The 26,991-nt window shown below is 48.6% G+C and overlaps 1 protein-coding gene across 1 annotated transcript in view; it reads left to right on the top strand.

The window, feature by feature from the left end:
• The first annotated feature begins 1,017 nt into the window (after positions 1–1,017).
• Positions 1,018–26,991, top strand: part of ERICH6B (glutamate rich 6B) — a 43,355-nt gene continuing 17,381 nt past the window's right edge. The window contains exons 1-3 of the mRNA XM_007187058.1: positions 1,018–1,330; positions 24,100–24,167; positions 24,881–25,017. Of these exons, the coding sequence (XP_007187120.1) occupies positions 1,018–1,330; positions 24,100–24,167; positions 24,881–25,017 (518 nt within the window). The remainder of the gene's footprint in view (positions 1,331–24,099; positions 24,168–24,880; positions 25,018–26,991) is intronic.

Raw genomic sequence — 26,991 nt, 5'->3', positions numbered from 1 at the left:
TTCTATTTTCCCAAGAACGCTCCTCGTGGAGAACGACTACAGGACAGCAGCAGTGGTGACAGGAAGGCCAGTTAAGAGCATGTGGCAATAATCCAGACTAGAGATGGTACAGTTCACTGCGGGCAGTCACAGTAGAGCAGAGAAGAGAGGAAGGATTTGAAACAGATTTGCAAACGAGAAGCAATCCTTCCCGCCCTCGAGACGTTCACACCCTGTTGGAAAGGCAGATGTGCAAACAAACTATGTAATATAGCAAAATCGTTACTTTAACGAAAATATAGAAGGTACAGATGGAGCATAGGGTGGAACATGGAAGACGCCCCGGGGGGGGGGGGATGTAGGTGCTCACAGCTGTGCTAAATCTGGAGAGTAAAAATAGGTGTTTGCTGAGTGAACTAACACTTTGCCGAGTGGGTGGTGCTTCCAGCAGGGGGCGTGGCCAGGAGCACGTGCCTGGCAAACATCCAACCACAGGGACCTTCACTGACCAAGGCCCCACACGCTGTGTCTGTACCACCCTGCCTGGACCTCTTCCATTGTGCTTGCCACTCTGTGTACAGAAATCTGTTCGAATGTCTGTTTCTCTCCCCACTTTGAAGCTCCTGGAAGACAGCCTATGTCCTGATTACTGTAGCGATAAATATTTCTTGATGAGTAAGTAAAAGTCTTCTCTAAGGATTGCACCACTAAACACCGATGGCTCCTTCACTTTCCAGCTCTCCTCGCTGACTTCATATTGTGCAGTCATTTCAAAGGTGCTGCCTTCAGATGTGGTCTCTCCAACCAGCTCCCGGAGGGTAAAACCTCTGCCTTCTCTTTTTGTCCCTTTTCACAGGCCACCGTGTACTGATACGCATACTCAAAGGGCCATCCCAAGACCACAGAATGCAATGAGTGAACAACATGCAGTAGGTAACTCCTGACTAACGGGGTCTTATTCCTTTCTCGGTTACCAGGGTGATGAAGTGGTGACGCTGCCTGCTGCAGAAAGCTCTCCTCTGCTGAGTGCCTCCCAGCATGTCTGCTAGAAAGCTTCAGCCATCGGGGACATCGCCTCCTCACCCTTCCAGAACTTTCCACCACTCCACGCAGACCTTATCTTCAGAGGAAGAAGGTACTGAGGGAGATGAGGAGAGTTCAATGGAAGAATTTTTATTTCCTCAAGAGGAAGAGAGCCTGGAGGAAGACCAGTACCTGGAGGAGGAGGAAAATTATCTGAAAGGAAAGGAGTATCTGTATGAAAAGGAGTATCTGAAGGAGGAAAAGTATCTACAGAAGAAAGAGCTGCTGGAAGGAAAAATGTTTCTGTATGAAAAGTTTCTGGAAGAGGGTGAGTATCTGGGGAGAACGTTCCCATAGATGGTAGTTCTAGTCCATCACGATGTCCGGGAAAAAAGAACAGGCTTGAGATACAGCCAAAGCGCAAATGATCGACCCTACGCACCACGCTGGCAGACTCATGAATCATTTCTGACCAAGTTCTACTCACAACTTCAAGAGCTGTGCCCCTTGGTTACATAGATGTGTCTGCTTTGTTAAAATTCAACAAATTGTACACTTACCACTTAAAGTCCTTTTGTCCTTTTCTATATGAATACTGTACTTCCTGAAAAGGTTTTTTGACTTGCAAAATTAAAAGTAAAAATGAGTAAAAAAAAAAAAAAAAGAGCTGTGCCCCCAAGCACTGAACTTACGAAGCAGACAGGGAGACCTGATGAACGGGAAGCACCTGTTCGTAAAAAACAAAATAAGACAAACAGAAAACACCCCCTAACTTGTATCTTTTCTTTTTCCTTGTTGCACAAGTAATACATGTGCATGGTGGATGTGTGAGAAACTGTATATTCGTAAAAAGAAGAAAGCAAAAATCACTCCCATCCAGAGATGATAATCGCTTTTACACTTTGGTTATGTCCTCCCCAGACACTATATAGTGCTTGCAACCTGCCCTTTCAGGTATATTTATTTCTATATTTCTGTATTATAATTACATATAAATATTACATACTTATAGGAATATCATTTCATGCTTTCAATTTTCTACAAATCGTTTTAATGGCTGCATCACATTGTATTATATTTTCAAACCATAATATTTTAATTGATTTCCTATTATTGATCATTTATTGCTTCTGATTTTTTTTGTTACTTTTTAAAACAGCACTTTGATAAACACCCTTAGAGCTAAATTTTATTAATGAGCTCTAATTATTTCCTAGAATACATTTCCACAATCTGTTACTAAGTCAGCAGAGACTAGTACGCTTCCCAGGGTGCCCGTTCAGCCCCTGGAAGGCATCATCTTACCCTGCTGGAGGGTATTTAACTTTGGAGTGATTTCTCTCATCCTAGAGCTGACATTTTTCCAATACTGTTTCTGCAATTGGCGACTTTTCCTTAAGTTGGGTTTTATTATTTGGCAGTGGTCTCCTTGCGCTGTTGCTGCAAGTGGCTAATATGCACTTATTCACAGGCCCACACAGTGTCTTCCCTCGATGTTATGACTGAATGGACATATCCAACCAGGAACGGAAAGTTAAAAATCCAGGTCATCTGCATCATCTTAATGTTGACCTAGAAACAGAACTAAACTATTTTTTTCTGGATCCCGTTCTGTTACCAACCGCAAGCATCTCAGGGAGCTTGAATTTTTAAATCCCAGTCTGATTGCACACTACCTACATCCTAAAAGCTGGTTGGTTTTGGCAGCTACACAGGTGTTTTACCTTTACCTCCTCTCCACCAAATCAGATGTATCATCCTACGTTCCTACTGCCCTCACAAAAGTTAGTACGTTGGAGAGCTCATTCCTCTGTTGCTGGGAAATTCTCTTTTCTATGTGCCTCTACCACTGAGCTCCCTCTCAGGTTCCTAATAACCCTGCTGTTCAAGTACCCAGTGTAATTCTAATACTGAAAAATAGCATTCAAGCCATTTCTTTTGCACAGTATGAATCAAGCATCCTTAACAGGTCCCTGCTATGTGTCGGACCTTTGTAAATATACTACCCACTAGAATAGGACAAATACAGTGCTGTCAAGTGAATGGAACTGTGTATAAAGCAAAAGCTTTGAAAATAAATGCCCTGCTAGCAAAAATTGGAGAGGCACTGAAAAACCTGTAGGGGAATACTAAAACGCCTTTGAAGGCACATGGAAGCATGTCTTAGTCTACGAAAACCCAGGGTACCAAGCCAGACTGTACAAAACAGATTAAGTTAAGAAGGGGTTTACAAGAGGATCTTAAATCTTCAAAAGAATTTACATCACGATTTCTTTATGTATAATTTCTCCCCAATACCTTTATGATGTAACTTTGTTTATCTCTTGTTTTGAACCTCAGAGCCTGACAAGAGTGCTTTCCTGACTCAGATCCTCAGTTAATGCAAACTCAATCAAATTCAATTTCATTCATTTCACAAAGCCAGGCATATATATAGACACACACATGCACACACACACACACCTTTTTTCTTGTTTTTTGTTTTCGTTTTCTGTTTTTGTTTTTTTTTTTTAATTTTTATTGGAGTATAGTTGATTTACAACATTGTGTTAGTTTCAGGTGTACCACAAAGTGAATCAGTTATACATACACATATGTCCACTCTTTTTTAGATTCTTTTCCCATATAGGCCATTACAGAGTACTGAGTAGAGTTCCCTGTGCTATACAGTAGGTCCTTATTAGTTATCTATTTTATATATAGTAGTGTGCATATGTCAATCCCAATCACCCATACTTATTTTTAAAAACAGCATTATGAGTTAATCGGCGCCTATAAAATGAGCCCAAGAAATGGCAAATGGGCTTCCATCTCGCATGCTGATGGATTAATTATCAGAGGTTAGTGGTGAAGCACTGTAATGAGAAGGGTTCTGAGACCTCGTTTGGGCTCAGCAGGAAGGTGTGCCACGATCCACCAGTGATGTCTGCCACAGGATCAGGAGGGGAGAAAGGAGCATGCACGCTACTTACTTGTCTATTTGGTGGCAGATATGAACCTGTCACAAAGAACACTTTTTTCTTCCTCTCTCAAGACCTTGACTGCATAGGTCTGAACACCAGCTCTCTCCCACTTATAAGCTGCATGAGCTTGGGCAAGTCACTTAACCTCTCTGTGTCTTAGTTTTCTTAGCTGTAAATTAGGAATAACAGTAGGCCTACCTTATAGGATGTTTGTGAGGATGAAAGGGGTTAAATTATGTAAAGCATTTTGAGCTATGCCAGGCATATAGCATTTTAAGACTATGTAAGTGTTAGCTATTATTGTTGTTATTATTATTATTATTATTATATTTTATTATTTCCTTACCATTGACTTGTGAAGGGTAAATTACATCCCCTGGCCACATTTTCCTCTTTTGTGAAATGGACAGAACAAAAACACAAGAGAGGATGCAACGAACTAGGGTGTGGGAGGAATCTATGGCCCCCACCCAGCTACTCTGCAGGAAGGTCAGAGTCTCCCATTGCCCTGGACCAATCAGGGTACGTCAGACTAACAACCCTCACCCCCGCTCTTCTTTAAAAGAAGGGATGGGGCTTCCCTGGTGGCGCAGTGGTTGAGAATCTGCCTGCTAATGCAGGGGACACGGGTTCGAGCCCTGGTCTGGGAAGATCCCACATGCCGCGGAGCAGCTGGGCCCGTGAGCCACAACTACTGAGCCTGCGCGTCTGGAGCCTGTGCCCCGCAACGGGAGGGGCCGCGATAGTGAGAGGCCCGCGCACCGCGATGAAGAGTGGGCCCCGCACCACGATGAAGAGTGGCCCCCGCTTGCCACAACTAGAGAAAGCCCTCGCACGAAACGAAGACCCAACACAGCTAAAAATAAATAAATAAATAAATAAATAAATAGAGTAGCTATTAATTTAAAAAAAAAAAAAACAGGGATGATCTTCTCCATGATTTGTGAGAAAACCCAATAAAATTAGATGAGCAACTTGAATGTAAATACGGCATTGACTGTCACTGAATAATCAATAGCCACATGTGACTGATCTCCCCGGATTTGAACTGGGAGGTTCCAAATCATTTCTGTGAAACATGGGTGTAAACCCTGTGGTGTCAGAGTCAGAAGATCCAGCACAAGGGTGGGCCTTTGGCCTTGGGCATGTCAATTACCTGCTCCAAGTTTCCCTTTCCCCACGTGAAAAAATTCCTTGTGATTGTGGCAATTAAATGAAAGAACATTCTGAAAATGCTTTGAAAGCTCTCCCACCCCATACAACTGTCAGGTGTAAAAATGCTTCTCACAAGGTGCAGGAAGGCTCTAGAAGGAAGAAGTACGATCTACATTTCTGTCATGCTGTCATAGAACAGGAAACCACCCCACAATGAGGCCCCTTTTGTTTATTTAGAACCCAAGACCTTCCTAAAGATGAATTCTGCTCTGTGGCAAATCATGCCGTAGAGGTGTCACAGTATATTCATTTTGATTCGTAATGCTTTTACCTAAGGGTATTTTGATACATATAATCCGCTGGATTTCATTTCCTTTCCCCTTGCTAGCTCCTCTTTGGCGGCTCCGAATGCTGTTTGGCCTAAATGCTATAATTTGGTCGCTATTTCCAGTTGAGAGGTGGTGCCCCGAGGACCATTTCCAAATGGGGAACCTAGCGATTCTGTGTATTTAATAAGAAAGGTTTGAGATACCCCGATAAGGCGGAGATGGGAGAGCCAGACAACCTGTCAAGCAGGAAAGTTCACAGATAGTGGCAGGGCTTCCGCATCAGGGTGCCATGAGTTGGCCACTACTGGGGGGAGAGGCTGAGCCCCGAGACCAGTCGCCCCAGCCTCCACTCTGCTCCTGTACAAACGGTATCATTTTCCGTGTGTGTCTTGCCCTGAAGGTCCGGAGCACAGTCCAGTGGCATAGGGTGTATAGTGTATATTTCGCAATCTGTTTCCTTCAATTTTCCAGCCACTCTTTACCCCCTGCCCCCTTCACAAATGAGGATCCTGGAGTTTGAGAGAGGGTATGTGACTTCTCCAAGGTCATGGAAAATAATCAGAGGAGCCAAGACAGGCTCCCAAGCCTTCTCTTCTTTCTCTTCTAGTCACTTCTCTTTCTTTTTTCCTTTCTTCCCTCCTTTCATCCTTTGTTTCTGCTTTTTAATAAATTACATGCATATTTTAATTTGAGAAGAGTAACAGAAAAAGAAGCAAAATCTACTTTTGTTCATTTTTTTAGTGGAAAATTTGAAAAGTAGAAAAATAACACCCAACCTACCAACATCCAAATATAAGTAAAGCTGATTCACGTTTTATCATTTTTATTCTGTTCCTCCTGCCCTCGTTTTTTGCATGTTTGGCGGTTGTGGTCCTTGTTTTGTCCTGTTTTTACCACTTTAAATATGCTGTGTATAAAATAAGTTTGTATTTTACTTTTGTAACTTAGTATTGTGACTTCCATATTTGCCCATATTGCTTAATTTTTGTAGACCTCATTTTAATAGCCAAGTAATATTCCTCGATAATAGTCTGTCTCATGGGTAAACTATGGATAAGTGTTGAACTTTCAAGTTTCAAGTTCAAATTTTCTGATTGTCATTTCTTTACTACTTCCACTGTGCCATTCTCTAGAATCGATACTCTATTTTATCCCAATTGGACCTGAAATTCTTGATGTCATATCATTCAAAGCCAATGGTCAGGTGATTAAATGACACAAATAGAGTCTTTACAAGCAGCTCGTGCAGCTCAGTATCAAAAAAACAAACAACCCAATCCAAAAATGGGCAGAAGACCTAAACAGACATTTCTCCAAAGAAGATATACAGACTGCCAACAAACACATGAAAAATAATTTTTTAAATATTTATATCCTCTGAACCTCAGCCACGTCTCCTGTATAGATAGATGTCCGTCATCCTGTGACAGAGGGAGGCCTCTGTAATAACTCAAAAGATCAACAAAGCAAACCTAAATGTCCCAAATCCATGATTTCATGAAAATTACCTTCTTGACTTCTCTCTAACTTTATCAAATCTCAACCTCATAATTTCTAAAGGAAACCATTAAGAGAGACAACACTAACGAAAAGCAAAAATAGAAAAATTCTGTAAATCAGGGCCTCTCCACCCCAATCCCAGCATCACATACTTAACAACAGATTTTTTAATAGAAAGAAAAAGATTCTTTTTTTTTTCCAACATTGTCTTTCTGTTGTTTTTTCCAACAGAATTCAAGGCTCGTTCATCGCAAACCCTGCCTAGTCTTAAAGCAAGGTAAAAGTTTTTGATTTTTTTTTTTTCTGATAAGTCAGGTGGAGATTCATGCTTAGGGATGATGCTTCAGGAGCCTCTGCAGTCCCAAAGGAGGGAAGTGGGGGTGAGAGTGGGGTGGGCTGCAGGGAGCAGGACCCCCGAGGAAGGTGCAGTGCAGGCGGGGGTCTCCTAGAAGTCACACACAAAGGACCTCCCGATACTGCTCCCCTCTGCTGTTCAGCCACTCACAAGCTGAGGGACGGGTCCCAGGATCAGCATCCTGGGCGCCCAGAACTACGGAGAGGAAAGGGCAGGGGACAGCTGAGTCTGGAGAGAAGGTTGAGTTGGGGAGAAATGGCCAAGGGCCCTGGGCAGCGCTCGCGGTGAAGAGATGAGTGAACACCCACAAGGAAGTTGCCATCTTCCTCGCTCACGCATATTCCAAGCTCTAAGTAATCACGCAGTGAGTATTCATGAAACTCCCGCCACAGGGCTTGGCCCACGCTAGACGGTCACTGACACAGCCGTGGACAGAAGCTTCCGTGTGCTCAGCTCTGTGGAAACCCATGTGGGGCAGGGGACACAAGACCTCTGATTCACAGTCCTCGTCCCCTACATCTGCCCCAAAGGATGACTGGGGGAAGGCGGTCATTGACCTCCACTGGTGAAGTGGGTTGACACTAGCTACAAAGAAAGCCCAAGGCCAGCTGGGTTACGTTGAGAAGCAGGAACGAGACCCCAGCTCTTCTGTGCAGGAAAGACACAGGCTACAATTTGAGGGCACAGTACTCTGCACGGGGCTCCCCTCCACCTGCTGAGGCCAGCTCCCCACTCCCGCCCTCTACCGGCCCCTCCGTTCCACGCTTCCCACTTCCAGAGGCTCAGCACCATGTATCCGCCAGGTCCACCCCTACTAAGGCAATCCCTAAGAGGGAGTGCTTTCCCGAGGCCCCTCCACCTCAGCTACTGATACTCACAGAGGAGCAAGCAACGTGGCACTGAAGGGGCCTGATGGGGAAGTGACCCTCTGGAAGGCTGTGATGGAGAACAGGGACCCTGGAGCCAGGGATCCACACCTGCCTGGGTGTGTGAATCGCAGCTGCCCCACCCAGCCAGCTGTGTGCCACAGGGCAGCCACTTAATCTTCTGCCTCAGTTTTCCCATCTGTAAAATGGGGACAGGAAGAGTTTCCGACTCCCGGGGCCGTGGTGAGGATTAAACGTACTAACTGACAGGGCGCACGTGCAGCAGAGGTTAGCACACGGGGCACGTGCAGTAAGGGCTGTGGATCACTGTTATCCTTCGTTCTGCTCCCACGAGCCACCACGTGGAAAACTTAGCACATGCAAAACAAGGAGCATGATTCCTGGTCAGCTTTATTCCAAACACAAGCACCTGTCCAATCTATTATTCGTATTGCAGCTGAGTTTGTCTCCTGTTCTTTCCCGGGGCCCTGCGGGGAGCCTGGGGCCTTACCTGGGTCTGTCCCTGTGCAGTTCGGCTTGGCTCCCGCGAGTCCAGGTCTGGGCCTGGGGGTGCTCAGAGAGGCCCTGGGTTTTCCTCACACAAGGCTGCTGAGAGACCAAACCCTCCACAAACCCCTTTGGGCAAGAAGTGTCCCACTCGTGTTTCTTTGCTGAGGCAGGGGGGATGGGAGGGGAGCAGATTCAGGTCAAGTGTTTCACGGGTCCCTTGTAAACGGGAAGGCCCCCTCTTCCACATGCGTGCCCAAGGTCCCCAGGCACACGCCAGGCCCCTTCCCCGCGCTGAAGCGGCTGCAGGAGCAGGCCTGGGATCTCGGGACAGGGGCTCCTCCTTGCAACACCTCCGCATTGCCGACGGGGCAGGGAGGGTGCTGGGCAAGTGTACATGAGCATGGAAATGACCAGAGCGGCCCTCCATGACCTTAAGTATAATCCCCGTGTTTGTCGACAGCTTTGATTTGTCAAAGTCCATCCATGGGGACCTGCGTTACCTCCTTGGGCCCCCGTGGGCACCTGGTGAGTGAGGTAGGACAGGCATTATCCCACCAGAAGGATAAGGAAACTGAGCCCCGGGGGGGTCTCCTGATGTGGCCTTGAGGCCTGGAGCAGGGCAAGGACTGACACTTGCCCAAAAAGCTCACCTTCTCCACTAGTTCTTGAGCCCTGTGGTCACTTGACCTAAGACCAGAGCATCTTGCCACTTGCCCCCCGGGGCCCCTCTCTAGTGGTGCATCCTGAGAACACAGCTGCTCTGCCCCAGCCTGCAGGCTGGCACTGACCCTCCCCCGGGACCCCCAGAAGTGGCACAAATCTGCCTGGAACTCCCACCGACGCTGAAGGGAGAACAGCTTCCCGGCGGTGCCTTCTGGCTGGAACAAGCCGCCTCCTCCTGTCTTCCTCAACTCTTCGCCCCCAGCCTCAGACTGCGGCCCCTCTGCCCCCGATCCCTGCATCAGGGAACGCCGACCCCGACAGGGAACGGGCCCGTCTCATGAAGGGCCACTGAACTTCTCATTTGCCCTCTAAGAATGACGACAGCCAACACTGCCCACTCTCATTTTGTCCTCACCTGTGCGGACCTGGGGGCGGAAGTACAAGTAGCAAAAAGGTGCGGAAAGCGAGGCACAGAGAAGTTAGGTGGCTCACCCAAGGTGACTCCACTCTAGCGCAAGAGCCAAGACTTCAGCTCGGACCACCTGACGCCGAAGTCTAGGTTCTTTCTGCCGCCACAGTCTCTGACCACTGATGGGCCGGGCATTTCCCCTCAGGCCTGTCTCTGCCAATTGGGCCAGTTTCCACGAGCTGGCTTCAGGGCCAGAAGCCCCTCTCATCCCTCTGAATCACAGGTTCTTGCCCCAGTTAAAAGGCAGAGATCCCTAAGGAAGGACACGATGTAGGTCGGGGTGCTGGGTCACCCCTCTTGATCCTGAGCTCCCGGGTAGCAGGGCCTGCGCCTCACACCCAACGCCCTGTCATCAGGCCCCGCAGAAACCTTTCTCGAAGATGGTGGTGTGTGCAGTGGGCAGACTAGCGGGGACAGACCTCAGTGCTTGGTTTTAAGCGGCTGCTGATTTTTTCCGCTCTGCCTGAGGCAGCTCTGAGGCAGGAAGGACGACTGGAATGAGCAGGGTGGTGAGCCAGCAGGGACACAGAATGTTCTGGAAGGTTAGACTGTCCGGCACGGAGGCCTGGCCCGTTGATTGGCCTTTGAAGGCACCCCCAGAGCCTGTCACTCTAAGTGAAGCTGCGGTTGGCACCCAGGGTGGCACACAGGCCTATTTTCCACGGTCCACAAGCTGGTCCCTTCCGACCGGTGACAGCCACCACCAGGGACAGGCCGACGTCTGCGGGGACCGGGAAGCAGCCGCCGCCACCCCAACCTCCCCGCAGGCCACAGCTCTGGGCTCCTAACCCGGCCCCTGTCTGGAGGTGGACCGACCCCTTGCCCCCCTCTGCTGCTGGCGTCCCTCGGGTGACCACCTTCTTTGCTGTCCCTCCTCCCACCCCCTGAACCTGCCAGCAGCAGCCTTCTTCTCGGTGACACGATGCCGTCTACATCCTTGGTGAAGCGCGATGGAGAGCTCCTGGGCTTGCAGGACCAGAGCACGCAGACGGAGTGGATCTGTGAAAGCCAGCAGGGTAAGGGACCCCACATCCGGCATCCACCTCGCGGCCGGGTTCCTGGGGGCTTGGGGAGATGTGGCCTTGCGGGCGTCCCATGGATGTGGAATATGGAGGCTGGAGTGTTCTCCATCAGGCTGATGACGCATACTGCTTCCTGTGCCATCCGAACCCTGGGACCCCCTTCCTCGTCCCAGACCCCCCCTCAGAGAAAGAGCATCAGCGAAGTGCTAAGACAAACACCTTCTTCGATCTTCCCCTTGTCCCTTCATTAGTTTTCCTGTTCTTCTTCTACAGGAACACAGGCCCTATTTCCCTTGGGGACACAGGCCATTTCCTTCCCAGATTACAGGCTGGTTCCCTGCGGAGAGAGGCCATCTCCGAACAATCACGTGGTGAGGGGACTGGGGCCCACCCCAGACTCTCCATCTCAGCGTGCAGTCAAAGCCAGCCCTGGTTCAGAACGAGCCAAGACCATCCACAGGGGGAACTTCTGTGGCCACAACTAGGAGACACTCAAGAGACAGTTGGGCAAGATTGCACTGAGGATCTTAATCCTCTGCCCAATTAAGCCCAAAGGTTCCTCGCCCTAGGATCCTGGGGATGCAACACTGAATGGCATTTCTCGCCGTTATTAATAATTTAAACCCTGCCTTAGTGAGACTGATCCATCACAGATCCACACATGCGTTTCACATCTGTAGTCATGGCAGCGGTAAATTAGATTCCCGACCAGCACCTCACTCCCCTGGCCCCATCCGTGCCTGCTAAATTTTGTAGCTCAAATGTGGTTAAATGAAATTAGGAGTCAGAAACCCTATGAGGGAGAATGGAGCGGCAAGAGGCAGGCCCACACAAGCCAGGCGTTCCACGGTGCCGGCTGCCAGCACGTGATGAGGAGTCTTTTACAGGCTAAATCGGTTCATGTGGGATTTTTATTAGTGTGTGTGCTCCGATGGAGCCCTGAAAACAGGAACCATTTCAGAGTCAGTAAGCATGACAGCTGGAAAAAATCTGAGCATTTATCTAAATATTCATAAGCAGGATTCTGGAAGTCATTTACCGGGTAATCGCCTGTAAAGTGCCAATGCTGAGCTTGAAAGGATGTGGGAGAGGAGAAAGAGATAGGAGAAGCCTGGGGTGTGGGAAGGGCCTGTTCACACCACTGTGTGCCCACCTCCAGAGAGAGACCCTCCGGAAATCACTGCTTCATTTGCCGTGTTCATTCACGATCCTTTTGGTCCCCAAGCTTAATTTACAGAGCCAGTCATGTCTGGATCTAATTTAGGTTTTAAGCGCTCTGCCTATTTGGTCTGTAGGGGCATGTTTTGTAGCTAAGTCTTTTCCAGTACTGAGTTCCTTAAAGCCAACGTGTATTTAGTGTTTAGCAAAAGTCTAGCCACCCGCAGCAATACCTACTGATCAGATCCTGTGATGTTGGTGGCCTGGACCAAAGGTGTGGACAGTGTTGGAGCATCTAAAGCCAGGGTCAATGTCATAACCCCAGGCTCCTGCAGAGACATGAGGGGATAGTGGCTACAGCAGAGATTGGAACACAAGGAAAAGTAAGCAATTCCCTACAATTCGTGAAGGTTTTTCTTTTCCCTTCTGCCTATGGTTTACAACCAATCTTTTGGAGAGTGTTCATAATAATTGGACAGCATTGGCTGGCAACAGGTAACTGATTGTGTCTGGACAGTGGAATGGGGCAGAGAGGCTCATCAAGAGGCTCTTCCTCTGGAAGAGTGAACAGGTGTAAGAGGAGGTAACCGGGGCGGGGGCAGGGGTGCAAGGGGAATCCAGGAAGCATGGAGCCCCAGGAAGGAGCTCAAAATCGAGGTAAGAGGGGGCAGAGGGCCCCTGCCACGAAGAAAAGCCAGTCCTCCTGCAGCTGGAGGACAGAACACTAAGGGTTCCCGAGCATGGTGGATGCAAAGGAGAATCTGCTTTTAGCCCAGGGCAGAAGCCACCCATCCGCTTGTTGGAGAAACACAGTGAATCAAGGCAAAAGCGATTCAAAGCGCTGACTGTGTGGGGCTGAGAGCCCCCAGGAGTGAGCGGAGGGCGAGTGTTGGCCTGCTGCTCCTCGGGGTCCAGGACTGAGCATCCCCGGCACCCGGGGCCCGTAGAGACGCAGATTCCCAGGCTTTCTTACCACGATCCCTGCCTCATCCGTAACAAGATCCCAGAGGATTCCAGGCACAGGAATGGTGGAGAACCAGAGAACCTCTAGGGTAGAACAGATTTCATGGGTGCTAGGTTCCTATTTCTAAAGCGTTTTTTATTACGGGACTATTCAACTCCAGTGCGCCAGAAACGGCATTTTACATGGACTCTACAAACAGCACTTTGAACCAAATATGGAGGTATAACACCCAGATAAATAAATCCTTGAAACCTATTACTGCACAGAGTGGCAGGTCTGACATGGAAGGAAGGCTAAAGGCACCGGGAATGCCTCGTGGCTCGTGTGAGGACGCAGGTGGAAGACCAGAAAGACTATTTATGGCCTCAGGTGTCTACCCAGCCAGGCACAGAGCAGGGTCATAAACAAGGTACACCAGAAATTCTAACACAGAACATTATAACCCTGCTTGTAGAAATCCTCCAGACTTGGTGTCCGGCACACAGTAAGCGCCTATAAATATTTGTTACATCCTTGCGAAACTGCTGCTGAATCTTCATCAGACTCAAGATCAACTATGGTGATGAGAAGGTATATCCTTCTCCCAAGAGACAGTCTTGGTTGGAAAGGAGCTGTGTATAGAAATATGTACACATGGAGACACTATGTATAGAAACATGGGTGAGGATAAACAGAGAGGGGCAAGTGCTATCAGTGGAGTAGTTACTTCAGGTCACCTGGCCAGATGAAGAAGAGGGTTGGAAAGCTCCCCAAAGTGGAAAGTAGTGTTTGCATAGAGTTCCTTTCAGTGGACTCAGATCTTGAAAGATCACATTCAGAGGTTAAAAAAGATACGATAGTTACCTACGATAAAAGTAGGAAAATGTCTCGAAGTTTGAGAAAAGTGTCAGGAGAGCTGAAGTCCAGGGTAAATGTATTCTTACCAAAAAGTAATAATAATAATACTGTAGGCAGCAACAAAAGAAGGGGGGCCCTTTTAAAATATGACTGGGGCAAAAAGTAGATCAAGGCACACAGAGCCACTGTTTAGTGCCTGTTGAGGAGCGATTCAAAGAAAACCATGTTCTTCCATTGCTATTGCATTTTGACTTCTCTATGAAAGAAGATGATCTTCAGATTGAAAAGGGTACAGCAAAATTAGGCAAGAAATAGCAGACACCAAAGATTGGTGAGAAGATCAGAAAATAATGGTAACTGCTGTGTCCTGACCGAGATAAAGTATACCCCAGAATATCTACAGAGAGAGGATAGCTTAATCATGTTTATGGTTTTTGAAGAACTGGGGAAATGAGTCTGACCAATCTGGGGCAAATACTGAGAGCAAAATGACCACAAGGAACCAGCATAGGATCAATAAGAACAGATCAAGTAATACTGGCTTTGAGGTCACTTTTTGACAAGGTTATTAGATCAGGGAACTGTGGAGTTTGGAGGCCCGAATTCCAAAACACATTTCTTTTTCAAAGCCTTCCTCATGTTCCTATGGACAACACAGACAAATACCAGGTAGATGGTAGTGCAAGACAATGGCATGAGCGCTACTGAATAACCATCCAGAGATACTGTTTAAGGATCAGAGTCAACCCAACTTCCGGTCAGGAGCTACAGGGCTCTGTCCAGTCTGTATCCACAGACTCAGATACAGATGTAGGAGGAATATTTGTATCTGTACATGACTGGCAGCTGTTGGGTGATGACAGTAATGTGATCAGATTCTAAAAGATCTTCACAGGCAGAAACACTGGATCGGGACTGGCTAGATAAAACAGAATGGTAATTTAGATTAGACCCTGCTCTTAGGCCCACAAAAACAGGATGGAGAAGGACAAGGGGGGAATGCCCTGTCTGCTGTAGATGATTTACTCAACCACAGGCTCAAGAAGTCAATGGTATGACTGGTGTGACTGCCAGAATAGTTAATATAACCAAGAATAATTGAAAGGTTATATAGAGGGAGACGGGTCCTGCTCTAGCCTGCACGGCAGAAGCAACCCTGGGGCCGCTGTTCACTTTGGGGGATCCCACACTCTATGAGGGTTAGAGGCAGACTGGCCGGGGCTCGAGGAGAGGGTGGTGTTAGGCCAACCTGGAGACCACATCGTACAAAGAACTGCTGAAGCAAATGAGGGCGTTAAGTCTGGAAGACACGTGACTCTGAGACAGGATAACTGCCTTCAAATATCTGATGATCTGACACACAAAACCAAGACCTGATCTCTCCATCTGCATGGAAGGGCTAGAACAGGGCCAGCTTGAGGAAAATTAGTTAAGAAATAGACATGATTCCCAACAGTCGGAGCCACTTATGGTAGGATGCGTGTCCTTAGAAGTTGGAGAGCTCCCTGGCTGTGGAGGGCTCGGGCTCAGCTGATGGGCTGGCAGCAGTGATTCTGCCCAGGTGGGGGGCTTCTCATCGCAGACCAAGCTCAAATCCTGCCGCCCCCGTGAGAGGGGAGGGGAGGCGGCAGCTCGCCTCTGCTTCCTTGCCGTTAGGAATGGGGTGTGTGTGCGTGTGTGTGTGTGTGTGTGTGTGTGTGTGGATTAAGATTGGAAGGTAGGGCTTCCCTGGTGGCGCAGTGGTTGAGAGTCCGCCTGCCAATGCAGGGGACACGTGTTCGAGGCCTGGTCTGGGAAGATCCCACATGCCGCGGAGCAACTGGGCCCGTGAGCCACAACTACTGAGCCTGCGCGTCTGGAGCCTGTGCTCCGCAACAAGAGAGGCCGCGACAGTGAGAGGCCCGCGCACCGCGATGAAGGGTGGCCCCCGCTCGCCGCAACTAGAGAAAGCCCTCGCACAGAAACGAAGACCCAACACAGCCATAAATTAATTAATTAATTAATTTTTTAAAAAAGGAGCAGGGATCACAAAATTCTAGAAAATATACAACATGGGTAACCAAGAATTTTACAAAAGTTCTCAAAAAACCACAGTAGCCTCTCGTGGCATAACCCAGTGCATCTGTACTTGCCAGCCCCTGTGCTTCCCCGCCAGCCCCCGTTATGCACCTCTCCGTGAGCTCTTGACAACAGAACACCAGAGATGCCCACTTCCTACAGCGACAGGCGTACGCCATTATGAGTCTACACGGCCTTGAAGCCACTTGGCTCTATGGTTCCTGCAGCTCTTCCTCCTACCGAAGGACGAATATCCCTAAGGTCTCCCCTCAACCCCAGCCATCCTCTCTGTCCTGGGACCAGAGAAGAAGGCCACAGAGGGCCCACATTTCCCAACCACTGTTCACTGCAGCCCCAAAGTAAGTCAGCAAAGCTAAGAGGAGGAAGCTGGCAGAGGGAGCATCTAATAGACGCCAGCAGTGCCCTCCAACCCGTTTTCTCCTCTGTGGATCAGCCTTGGCTGCCAAGAAAGAACCTCAGACCCTAAACGTCCAACATGAACCCGCTGGAAAGTATAAGGTTAAAATTGTTAATGGCCACCCTCTTCTGTCTTTTAACAGTACCTTTAAAATCAAAATCTCAAACAGAGGAAGAATCAACAACGATACTAACCACCTTCAAGTCTGATTCACAAGGTATCATTTTAATTTTATAGTTTTACGATGATTTTAAATGACTCGCAGAAGCTACGAATCCATCTATGAGACGGTAAGAAGCACAGAATTAGCACGCCCTGAGCGAAAGAGAGTCCTCTTTTGACCATTTTAGATTACGGTAGCCTTTATTAAGGCCAGCGGCCAAGGCATTATTTCTAGAACTTGGTGTCAGGGGTCAAGGCTCAGGGAAGAAACTTGGCCAAAGAGTAAAATGCTTTTAATTTTGAATTAAAATTGAGTTTTGAAAGGGGAGGAAATAATATTTACCACTGGAGTTAGGAGGGAAGATAATGGATTATCCATACTCAGTTCATTCCGTGACATTTACTGTGCATCTACTGATATTTATTGTATACCTACTGTGTACTGGGCAGTAGTTTGTCCACCTTTATATGGACAAAGCCATCCTACCCTCTCAGAACTTAAACTCTAGTGGGAAAGATGAACTATGAACAAACGGAGGGGAATCGATGTGTGCTGAGCATAAGCTTCCAGGCCTCCAACTGCTGACCATCATGGGAGCCTCTTACCCTACAATACGCAGTCTCCACCCTGGTCCCCCCAGACATTTAGGGGTTAACAGTTCACCATACCACATCCTATTCATCATTTTTCCTATTTGTTTTCAGCCTCCGTTCCCACTGAAGAACCGCAAAAGGCAGGAAATGGTGAGAGTCCCACATAACCTATGCAAAGATCCCTGCTCCCCGCAGAGCAGCCGGGCCGGGGATGGCGCCCCGGGCGGGTGGGCGCCTCGCTGGTCCAGCCGGTGCCGAGTCCTGGAGAGGACCGAGGGACATGCTGGGCACACAGTCCCTGAACCTGGATATGTTTCTCTGTCCTTAACTGAAGAAGGGAGCTAGAACAAGAAACAGAGAGAGGGTCTCGGGAGCGAGACAGAATGACTTGGGAACGGCCCAGAAGTCCATCTCTCTACTCAAGCTCTGTACAGGGACGCCCACATTTAAAGAGGGTCCAGTCGGTCATTTGCTAGGTTCCCTGGAGTCTGGGCAGCAGGGCTTGACTGGGATGCATGGGCACCTCCAGACAGACTCACTCGATGGTAACTTGACAGGGAACGAATTAGAGCCCCTCAGATGGTACCCTTAAAGCCTGATTAAGGAGGGGATAGTTGAATTCCATGAGGGGGAAGGACAGGGGAGAAGCCTTTTGGCGGCAGAATCCCAACCTGCACACATCACTCCACAAAAGCCCTGCGATTAACCAGACCCATCCTATTAGAAACAACGTAGGGATGGTGACCTGCTTGCTGTGTCAGCATGGGGGTGGGGGAAGTGGGGAGGATCGGGGTTACCTACACAGGCGGCTTATCAAACTCCTTCCAACTCTAGACTATGAAATCTTCTTCATCTTATTTCATTTCCGGGGGTGGGGGGTGTAGGGGTAGAGCAGTGCTGCTCGGACTTTAATGTGCAGAGCGATCACCCGGGCATCTTGTTAAAATGCAGATTCTGATTCCGTGGATCTGAGATTCTGCATTTCTCACAAGCTCCTGGCAGCAGCTCAGGCTGTCGATCCATGAAGCACACTGAGTGGCTTTAGAACAGATTACAGATTTGTGCCCATAGCAGCTGCCAGCCCAGCCCATCATTTATCCTTGATTCAAGGACAACAAGGGATTCACTACGTGCAGGGCAGAGGAGGAGGTGAAAACAGGACCGAGTTCCACCTGTGTGCTCTTTTCTCAGACCCCGCCCGGGGCCAGTCGCCCACTGCTTGTCCCCTCCCTTTCCTCGTTTATAACGTGGGCATCTGCCCTGCAGGGCAGATACACAGGACTCAAACATCTACCCCAATTCAGGAAGTATGCTTCTGGCAAGAAAAAACGTTACAGGAGAGCCACTGATTGGATGGGGGAGAATTTAGATTTGTTCTTCATCAGCCCGGGACAGGCACACTCCACTTCAGGGAATGCTGTGTGCCCGGCGTTCACTGCATGAGTGCCGGTCCCCTGAGCCACCCTGAAGATAAGCCTTACGGTCCCCATTACACAGATGAGGGGACCAGGGTGCGAGGGGACTGAGTGACAAGCTGGGAGGGGCCTGGGTCCTGGGTAACAGGGCCGCCACTTAGGAATCTGGCCTGACACCTGCCCCCTCCCCCAGTCCCCCCATAAAGCAACTTCAGGGGAAGATAATGATCTCACTAGAACAAAGGTAGAGGTTGACAGGATTCCCCAAAGGGAAAGTTAATTAGGAATAAAGCTCATCCTTCTCCTTCCGCCCCAGTTATGGCTGTATAACTGCGGATTTACTGGGCTCCTCTTGACACGCAGACAGTGCCTGTTGATGTTAATAAGCTTAATGATTATGTGGAACCGAATGCCTCTGAACACTGCTGCTCTGTATTCGTTCAGTCCTGCCAACTCCCCTTCTTCCTTTGACAAACACCTACTTCTTTTTTTCCCTCGAATTAACTAGCTATTATTCAATAAAGCTTACTAAAATACAGCACTCATAAATCATGGGGATTTGCTAAGCTATCAGGACCAGAGCCAGACGCCTCCATGTTGGGCCAGCACATCCTCAGAGACCCTTACAGGGAGGCTCTGCCACCCGGTCTCCCCAGATCCCTGTTCTACCAGTTCCTCCATCTCTCTCCAGTGACAACCAAACGGAGCTTCCTGAGGTTCTTGCCTGAATTCCCAAGGATTCTTGTGGGGTTATCCCAACAAGAAGTTTTATAACTTCTCTAGGCTGCATCCCTGGCAGACAGTCTGGGGACACACAGTGTTTTGGAATGAGCGGAAAGGGCCCGGTGCCTTTGCCAGTTGTGAGCACCCCAGCGGGGTGGTGAGGGCCTAGCGGGTGGAACTGGCGGGAAAGAACAGTGGGGGGGACTCCCACCACACAGGGGCCACCGAAAGGAGGCAGGTTTCCACCAGGAACAAGCCAAGGCTGGCGTAGGAGGTCTGCAGGCAGAGAGGCCCCTGGGCCTGGTGTCAGTACAGGCAGATGCAGCTGAGTGGGGTTCTCCATCCCTCCAGGGGCCCAAAGGAGTCAGCGTTTTCATTATTGAACCAAAGTTGGGAAGAAGTGCAAAAATAACGTGCGTGTATGGAGATCACAAAGAATGCCCCTTCTCTGCCCCCCCCCCGAGGCCCAACAGGGACACACATCAGACAGAATCGGTCGGCCCAGTGCCAACCCGGTGGATTTTCAGGGCTCTCGGGATGGCCCAGCGTGGAGGGGCCGGTGTCATCCTGAAGCTGAGACAAAGGCCACCGTAATTTCCCCGGGGGCCCAATTACTGTGTGGGAGCCCTTCCCCCCAGCTCTGCCTCAGGAGCCACGCCTTCCCGGGAGCAGGGACTCCAGGCCCAACTTGTAATTATCAACTCCTCCATTCGGTCTGCACCCCGTCGACACTGGAGGTTTCCAGCCCTCTCCTGGCCCAGGGTCACCAGGCTGTGGCTCACCTTGAGAACAAAGGCATCTGTTATCTCCGAGAGATTTTCTTTTTTTTTTTTTAGCTCACTGGCTTGGCGATTCATCTCTTAGGCCTTGATTAGCAATTACGAACCATGTGCAATCCTGGAAATGGGCAATTTTTGACAAAACTGACGGGAGCTAGGGATATTTCTCAGGATTTCCAAGAGAAAAATCACACTCAGAATAGATCTCTCTTGGAATAAAATCTAAATTCCTTCCCACGGCCTACAAGGTCCTCGGTGAGCTGGCCCTGCCCCTCCCCATCTCCCTCCTCTCCAGGCATACCGTGCCTCTTCCAGTTTGTCAGATATGTCAACATGCTCCCACTCTCTCTCGCCTCAGGGCCTTTGCACCTCCTTTGCCCCCTGGCAGGGATGCTCTTCCCCAGCCATCTGCCTGCTCACTCCCTTGCTTCATGCAGGACACACTCAAATGTCACTCTGTCAGATGAACCTTCACTGGCCACCAGAAACACACACTCACTTTCTTAAGTCCGCCACTGAAACTGACCCTTTTTTTCCAATTTTATTAATATCCCCAAGTCAAATTTTAAGTGATTTGATGAATTTATTTAAAGTCTTATTGATGACATATGCATTTTTATTTAAAAGCGCAAGTGTAAATGCCATAAATCTATTTCTCTTTTTGTTTCTGTTTGTTTCTTGTTTTGGTTCCGTTTCCAAATGCCTCTCCTTTTGCTGTGCCTTCCAAAATTGAAAGCCGAGGAGTTTGTCTCTAAAGAGAGCTTTTGGGATCGTATGTTAAGTGATCCCATTGGCACGCTGGAAGCCGAAGACTTCGAAGCCAATGTAAGTTGGATAAAAACTGGAGAACACCTGGCTCTGAATGTCAGAGCAGAGTGGCCCAGGGCCAGCAGGACACTGCCTCTTGAGCCCTGGGACTCACCGCTTCACTACACTGATAGCACAGCCGAAGTGAGCTTTTCTTAAAACAGGCCTAAGCGTAAATGACACACATTAAACCAAAGAGGGTCAGAAGAAAGCCAAGTATGGCAGCACAAGGCCCTGCTTTCAGTAATATGAGTAAAAAACCCTCAAGACTGATTCTGAAGGCAGCAAAGCTAAAAACAAATCATGTAAGCTACCTAGATACCTAGGTATCAAGGCAAATCGTCCTTTGCAGAAACCCTATGTAAAAATGAAGTTGGGACTTCCCTGGTGGTGCAGTGGTTGAGAATCCGCCTGCCCATGCAGGGGACACAGATTCGAGCCCTGGTCCGGGAAGATCCCACGTGCCATGGAGCAACTAAGCCCGTGCACCACAACTACTGAGCCCACAAGCCACAACTACTGAGCCCGCATGCCTAGAGCCCGTGCTCCGCAACAAGAGAAGCCACCACAATGAGAAGCCTGCGCACCACAACTACTGAAGCCCACGCGCCTAGAGCCCGTGCTCCGCAACAAGAGAAGCCACCACAATGAGAAGCCCGCGCACCACAACTAGAGAAAGCCCACACGCAGCAGCGAAGACCCAACACAGCCAAAAAACAAAAAAACAAAAAACAAAAATGAAGTTGGATTCTGGAAAGGTAGACTAAATGTAATTTTCCCACTAAGTACAGCTTAAAACCCTATACATTATATATAAAACAAACACAAGAAGCTTCTAAAAGACGGAGAGAAGAAGGCAGACTGGCTAGGGACCTTGGGACCCAAGGAACGACATGGCGGTGAGTTTCCGGAGTTTTCTTTTTGCTTCATTTACCCCTGACTGGGTGCTGGAAAAGACAGCGACCAGAAACCCCAACAAGCACAAACAAAAGCCCCAGGAAAAGCCTGCTGTCTCCAACTAAAGGACCGGGCATGGGGCAGCCCAGCAGGACAAAAACTTTGGACAACAGCGTCTGCAGTGCAAACACCACCACAAAGGGCAGCGGAGCCTCTCCCCCAGATCTGAGTCCTGCTCCCACACTCTTCAGAGGGGCACAGACCAGCCCTGGGGGTTTAATGGCCGTCCTTTCCCAGCTGTATCCAATAACCAGAGGCACCGTGGGAAGTCCCAATTGTTTGAATAAACCTTACATCTACAGAATGTTGCATTGTCTTTACTGCACAATCTTTTTTGCCTGCCTGTACAGGCTTGTGGCTCTAATTTCCTGTGTCAACTTACCTCTAAGACTTCCAATGCATGTTGATCCAGGTTATACAACGTTTCTCCTACAACTAACAAACTTTCTCAGGACTGTTGGTATTAACTACAATCACAAGAGTGACATCTTGTGTCCCTGGAACTCGAGATTAAGCAGATACATTTTTCTAAACTTACAAAAGAAAAGGGGGGAAAAAAACCCCTAGGCATTTATAGTTTTTGCTTTTATTTTAATTGGAAAAAATTCTCTGGTCTCAGTTCCTATTAAGCCCTAAATTCCTTACTTTCCAGACATGCTCCTATACACATTATATTAATAAGAACTGCTTTTCAAATATTGAAATACCATGTCAAAGGGAGGAAAAAAGATTACTTGAACTTTGATTCACCGCACTGGATTTACTAAGACAGGAAAGTAAGCTCAGGCATTTTAGAAAGATTTTTCAGCAAGAGTTGAAATTGAAAGGAATTGTTTTAATTAGAAACTTAAATTATTCGGAAACCTTCGGCGCACCTGTCAGTTGAGGTTCTGCTGTGTCTGGTGGAGCTGCAGCCACAGGCAGAGGGAACATCTCCCACGGAGCTGTGCAGGGTTCTGGATGAGACCAGACGCTGGGAGGGTTCCGTGTGACAGGCAGCCTGTGCGGGTGAGCCCTGGTCACAAGCACCATTCCTTGCCATCTCAGGGGCTTTGCCATCTCGGGGCTTTGCCCAGGTGACAGAGTAAAGGCAAAGAGTTGGGGGATACTTTCCCCCTGGCTGTCTATACCACTCTGCTTCCAAGGATCGGATGTTTAGGAGGATAATGAGGCAGCACCCGTGGCCCAGCTAGTGGCAATCTGCGGACAGGCAGCTGTCCAGCTCGGGAAGCACTGCTTCTCGAAGCAATGCCATAGGCGGCAGGTGTGGACGAGTGGGGCCAGAGAGCAGGACAGAAGGAACAGAGTCAATGCCACGTGGTACCTGCAGCTGGGAGGGGGAACATCACAAGCCACTGGGAGAGGCAGCTGAGGTCCTTGGATTAGGATGGGGCTATCACCCTAGACTTTGGTTACTCTGACAATTCAGCCTCTTGGCTGTTTTGAGTTCACTATACATGTCTGAATTGTTTGTAGGATACACTCATGCATCACACACCTGCTGTGCAAACCCTCTTGGTTGGAAAAACCAGAGGCTCACCCAGGAGCAGTCACAGGGCATGGGAGAGCTCATCACTTGGGGGCCCAGTACCCCTACCAGGACCATGAGGATAGCGGTCCAGAGGCTGGGGAAGCAAACGGGCTGAACCTCCTAGGAGGGCACATGTGCTGGAGCGGGGTAGCACAGCCTGGCTGGGGCGAGACCTTCGACCAGGCCCCGCCAGCGGGTCTGCTGGCTGGTGGACCACAGCAGGAACCGTATCTTCTGGTGAACATATCACGGAATCCAAAGGGGCTGGTGAGAGACCACTGGCCTGGGCAAGCAGGCCATCACTCCACCTCAAGGGAGGGATGGTCAACAATGAAGAACTTAGAAGCAGGGGTAGCTGCACCAGAGCCTTAAAATCAGCCTGCCCTGAAGCACTGACTCATTCCCTATGAAAAGATAAACTGAAGCCTATTAAAAATTTGAAGAGTTTATCTGAGCCGGTGTGGATTCAAATCGGGCAGCACCAAACCGGAAGTGGTTAAGAGCCCTCCACCAACAGGAGCTGGGGAGAGACTTACAGGGAAAATGCAGAAGCAAAGCAAGGAAATTACTGATTGGCCGTAGCTTAAAGCCTAGTTGGCTGCTTGTGATTGGTTGTCCTCGGGTTTTGATTTCCTAACCTTGAGGCATTTATGGCCTTGGGTTTTGGTTTGCTTACCTAGGGCACCACGGCCTTAGAGCCTCCTCAGTCTGATGGCCTCCGTGTTTAATTAACTGAACACCAGCAGTGCGGAAAGGAGCATGCAGAGGCTGGGAATCAGACAAGGCAGACCTGAGACACCCCAGGTTTCCCCAACCTAGAAAAACCAGCCAATCACGAGCTCCATTCTTGTATCTGCCCCAGGTCACATGCAACTTCGGATCTGTGGGTCTTCCACTTACGACAGGAGGCTTGTAAGTGAATGGCAGACTGTACGTTATCAGATGCAGAACAACCACCATAACAACCTCGACCTGTAGGTGAGCAGGGCAACACGACAGACCCGTGGTTCTCCTGGACAGCAAATCAAACTTCACCTTCTACCAAAAAGGATCCAAGAAAAGAAACTCTTGTGAGGACCCACCTATGGGTCAGTCCTGGTCAGCATCATGGACTTGGGATAGAATGATCAAATTTACAAAACAAAAAAGGAGCCTGCAATGTCATTACTTTGGAAGAATCTTTAAAGGCAGACTCATCCTCTAAAAGAACGTGCTAGGCGCTACCCTGCTTTCCTGAAGACTGTTATCCTTCACAATGAATAAATAACCAACCACTGAGAGCTTGGCAATTCCTGGAACTCAAAAAGGCTGTTATGCTCTTAAGGCATGGAAGCCCTTTTACATTCTAGCGCCATCTCTACATTTGGAAGAAGAGGGTAATTTTATGCTCTCAAATGATTTCTTGGTATGCTACTATTTTAAAAAAATTCTTGAGGGAATTGGAGAATGAGAAGAGGGTGTGACCGTAATGGAAATAGTCTTTAGAACAAATCTTGCTAGCCATCCTACTGTTCTTCCCACTGCTTGTCTTTTTCGAAGAACATGTTGCAATCTCCTCTGGCAGCTTAGCGAGTCAGAAAAGTGATAATTAACTACTGTTCATTCCCATTTTCTGGCTATTTCATTCTGTGGTCCTTTTGCAGGTTGTGACCAGTTCCTATCAGTCAGTGTTCAGGACCATGCTCAAAGAAATGGCAGCTCGCAATGAAATGGAGGAGGATATGAACATTCCCCTGACTGGTCATCTGGAGAGTGAGACCAGAAGGAAACTGGGAATTCTGTAAGTGACTGGAGAGATGGAGCTATTGGTCAGTGGGTGCAGGTAGGACAGTGGTAGCAGCAGGGAAAGTGTAAATTGGGTCATCAGAGAACAGAGTAAGGCCAGGGTCGGACAGGTCCCCTGAGTCAAAGAGCAGGGACAAGCCAGGCACAAGGACAAGGGTAAGATTAGGGGTCATGGGGTCAGGATGATCCAGCTGCCTGCCAAAACTCCAGAGCAAAGAAATCGATGAGCAGGGGATGTGCAGGATAGGATCAAAGGTGGGCAGTGACAGAGGTTGGAAATCCAGGGCAGGAAAAGTCTTCAAGGGACCGTGAACTTGGACGAAAGTCTGGGAAGCAAGGCTCAGACCCCTGGGCCTTTGAAGTGAGGGTACAATGGAGGATCAAGATCCTGCTCCCTGAGGGGGAAAAGCCCTGAGCTTCCCTGCCCTGGGATTCATGGCAAGAGCCCCTACTGGGAATGGGGAATGAGAAGTTTATTGCAGACTGCTGCTGGCACCAAATCTTTCTAGTTGGCATGACTCCAGGTCTCAAAATGTTCCAGAACCCCATTTGTACATCCAGACTGGGGTACATGGAAGCCTGGACTTGCGCTTATCCAGCTGTCAGAAACCTTGGTGAACAAGGTACCTGGTCAGACATCCAGTGGGTCTATGGCAGACTCTCCAGCAGTGGCACCAAGGAAGAAGCTGTGGGGATGGGGTGCCCTGCATAACCTCCTTGGTGAATGGAGACTCTCACAAAAATCAGGGAGAGATTGACTGCCAGCAACTTCTGCTCTGGGCTCAGTAGAGTCCTAGGGCCAGAGACCCCTAAGGCTTCTCTAGGTAAAGGGAAGGCAAAATACACAATGCAAAACACAAAGAACATCCAAGCTTTCAGATCCTTATACAGCAGCAAAAAACAAATCCCAAATAACATCCCTGTAAGTTACCCTCTCTCATAGGTTACGTTTTCTCCCCTTCTTTCCCATTTAAGCCTATAACCGAGGCTCATTCTAACCTAATTGCACTCAATGAATATTTCATGAGCACCTCCTGTGTGCCGGTCTGTACAGTAGTGTGTAACCCAGTCTCTACCATTGAGGAGCTAGCTAGTAAGGATTCCACTAGCTTGCAAAGGTGGGCAAAGAGCCAAGGGAGGAAACTTCCCCAAAGGGCCCTGGATGCCTCTGGCTGGATCCCCTCACTGGAATTTAACTCTTGTATACACGTGGCATTCTGCTCTCAGCCTGCGGGACAGGCTTCACCTCACCCCCTCCTCGGTCCTTACTCTTTCACAGGTGATGGTAGGCAAGGTAACTGCTTCAATTCCATTCAAAGTGCTTGCAAATAAATAACACTTGGTACAAATGGGCCATGAAGAGCTCATTCTCCAGTTCTGCAATTGCTCCTAAAGTACAAAGAGCAAACCTCATTTTCCGCCAGGCAAAACAGTCCAGCCCTTTCCAGCAAAGGGTATTTGCTTCCTAAGGTTGCGTGGGGTTAAATTATTATGTTCTCTTCAAGGACTCTGAACTGAGAACTTAAAATCTGTCTTGTCAAAGGCCTTCTTCTCTGATCCAATTAAGCCTGGGAAGCTCACTCCTTCCAGCAGAGTCCCTTCCAAAAGGGCTCTGATCTGAGAACCAGGAAAGGCAGCTGCCTCTGGAGACCATCCTTATTTGGAAGTAAAACAGTCCAAGCCACTTTAATGCCAGGATGACTCCCTTTGTATATTGACATGAGAGGGGGGTTGAGGGCTTGATCATTTTGAAGAGCTGTGCCTTAATGTGGCTTTCATGATAAGTCATTTTTGAGTGAGTTTATTTGAAATTTTCCTACTAAATGCAAAGGGGTTTCAGGTGACTCTCTCCGGTTCACAGACAATGCTGTTTCTCTAAGCTATTTCCAAATAGCCTTCGCTGAAATATGCACAAGCCACAGAAAAAGCAAGCTGCACGAGCTTAACTCACAGAGCCAGCCCTGGCCTC

This window comes from Balaenoptera acutorostrata, chromosome 18 (genome assembly GCF_949987535.1).
Source record: "Balaenoptera acutorostrata chromosome 18, mBalAcu1.1, whole genome shotgun sequence".
Lineage (NCBI taxonomy): Eukaryota > Metazoa > Chordata > Mammalia > Artiodactyla > Balaenopteridae > Balaenoptera > Balaenoptera acutorostrata.
Note: the sequence above shows the minus strand (reverse complement) of the source record. Positions and strands in the feature narration are given on the sequence as shown.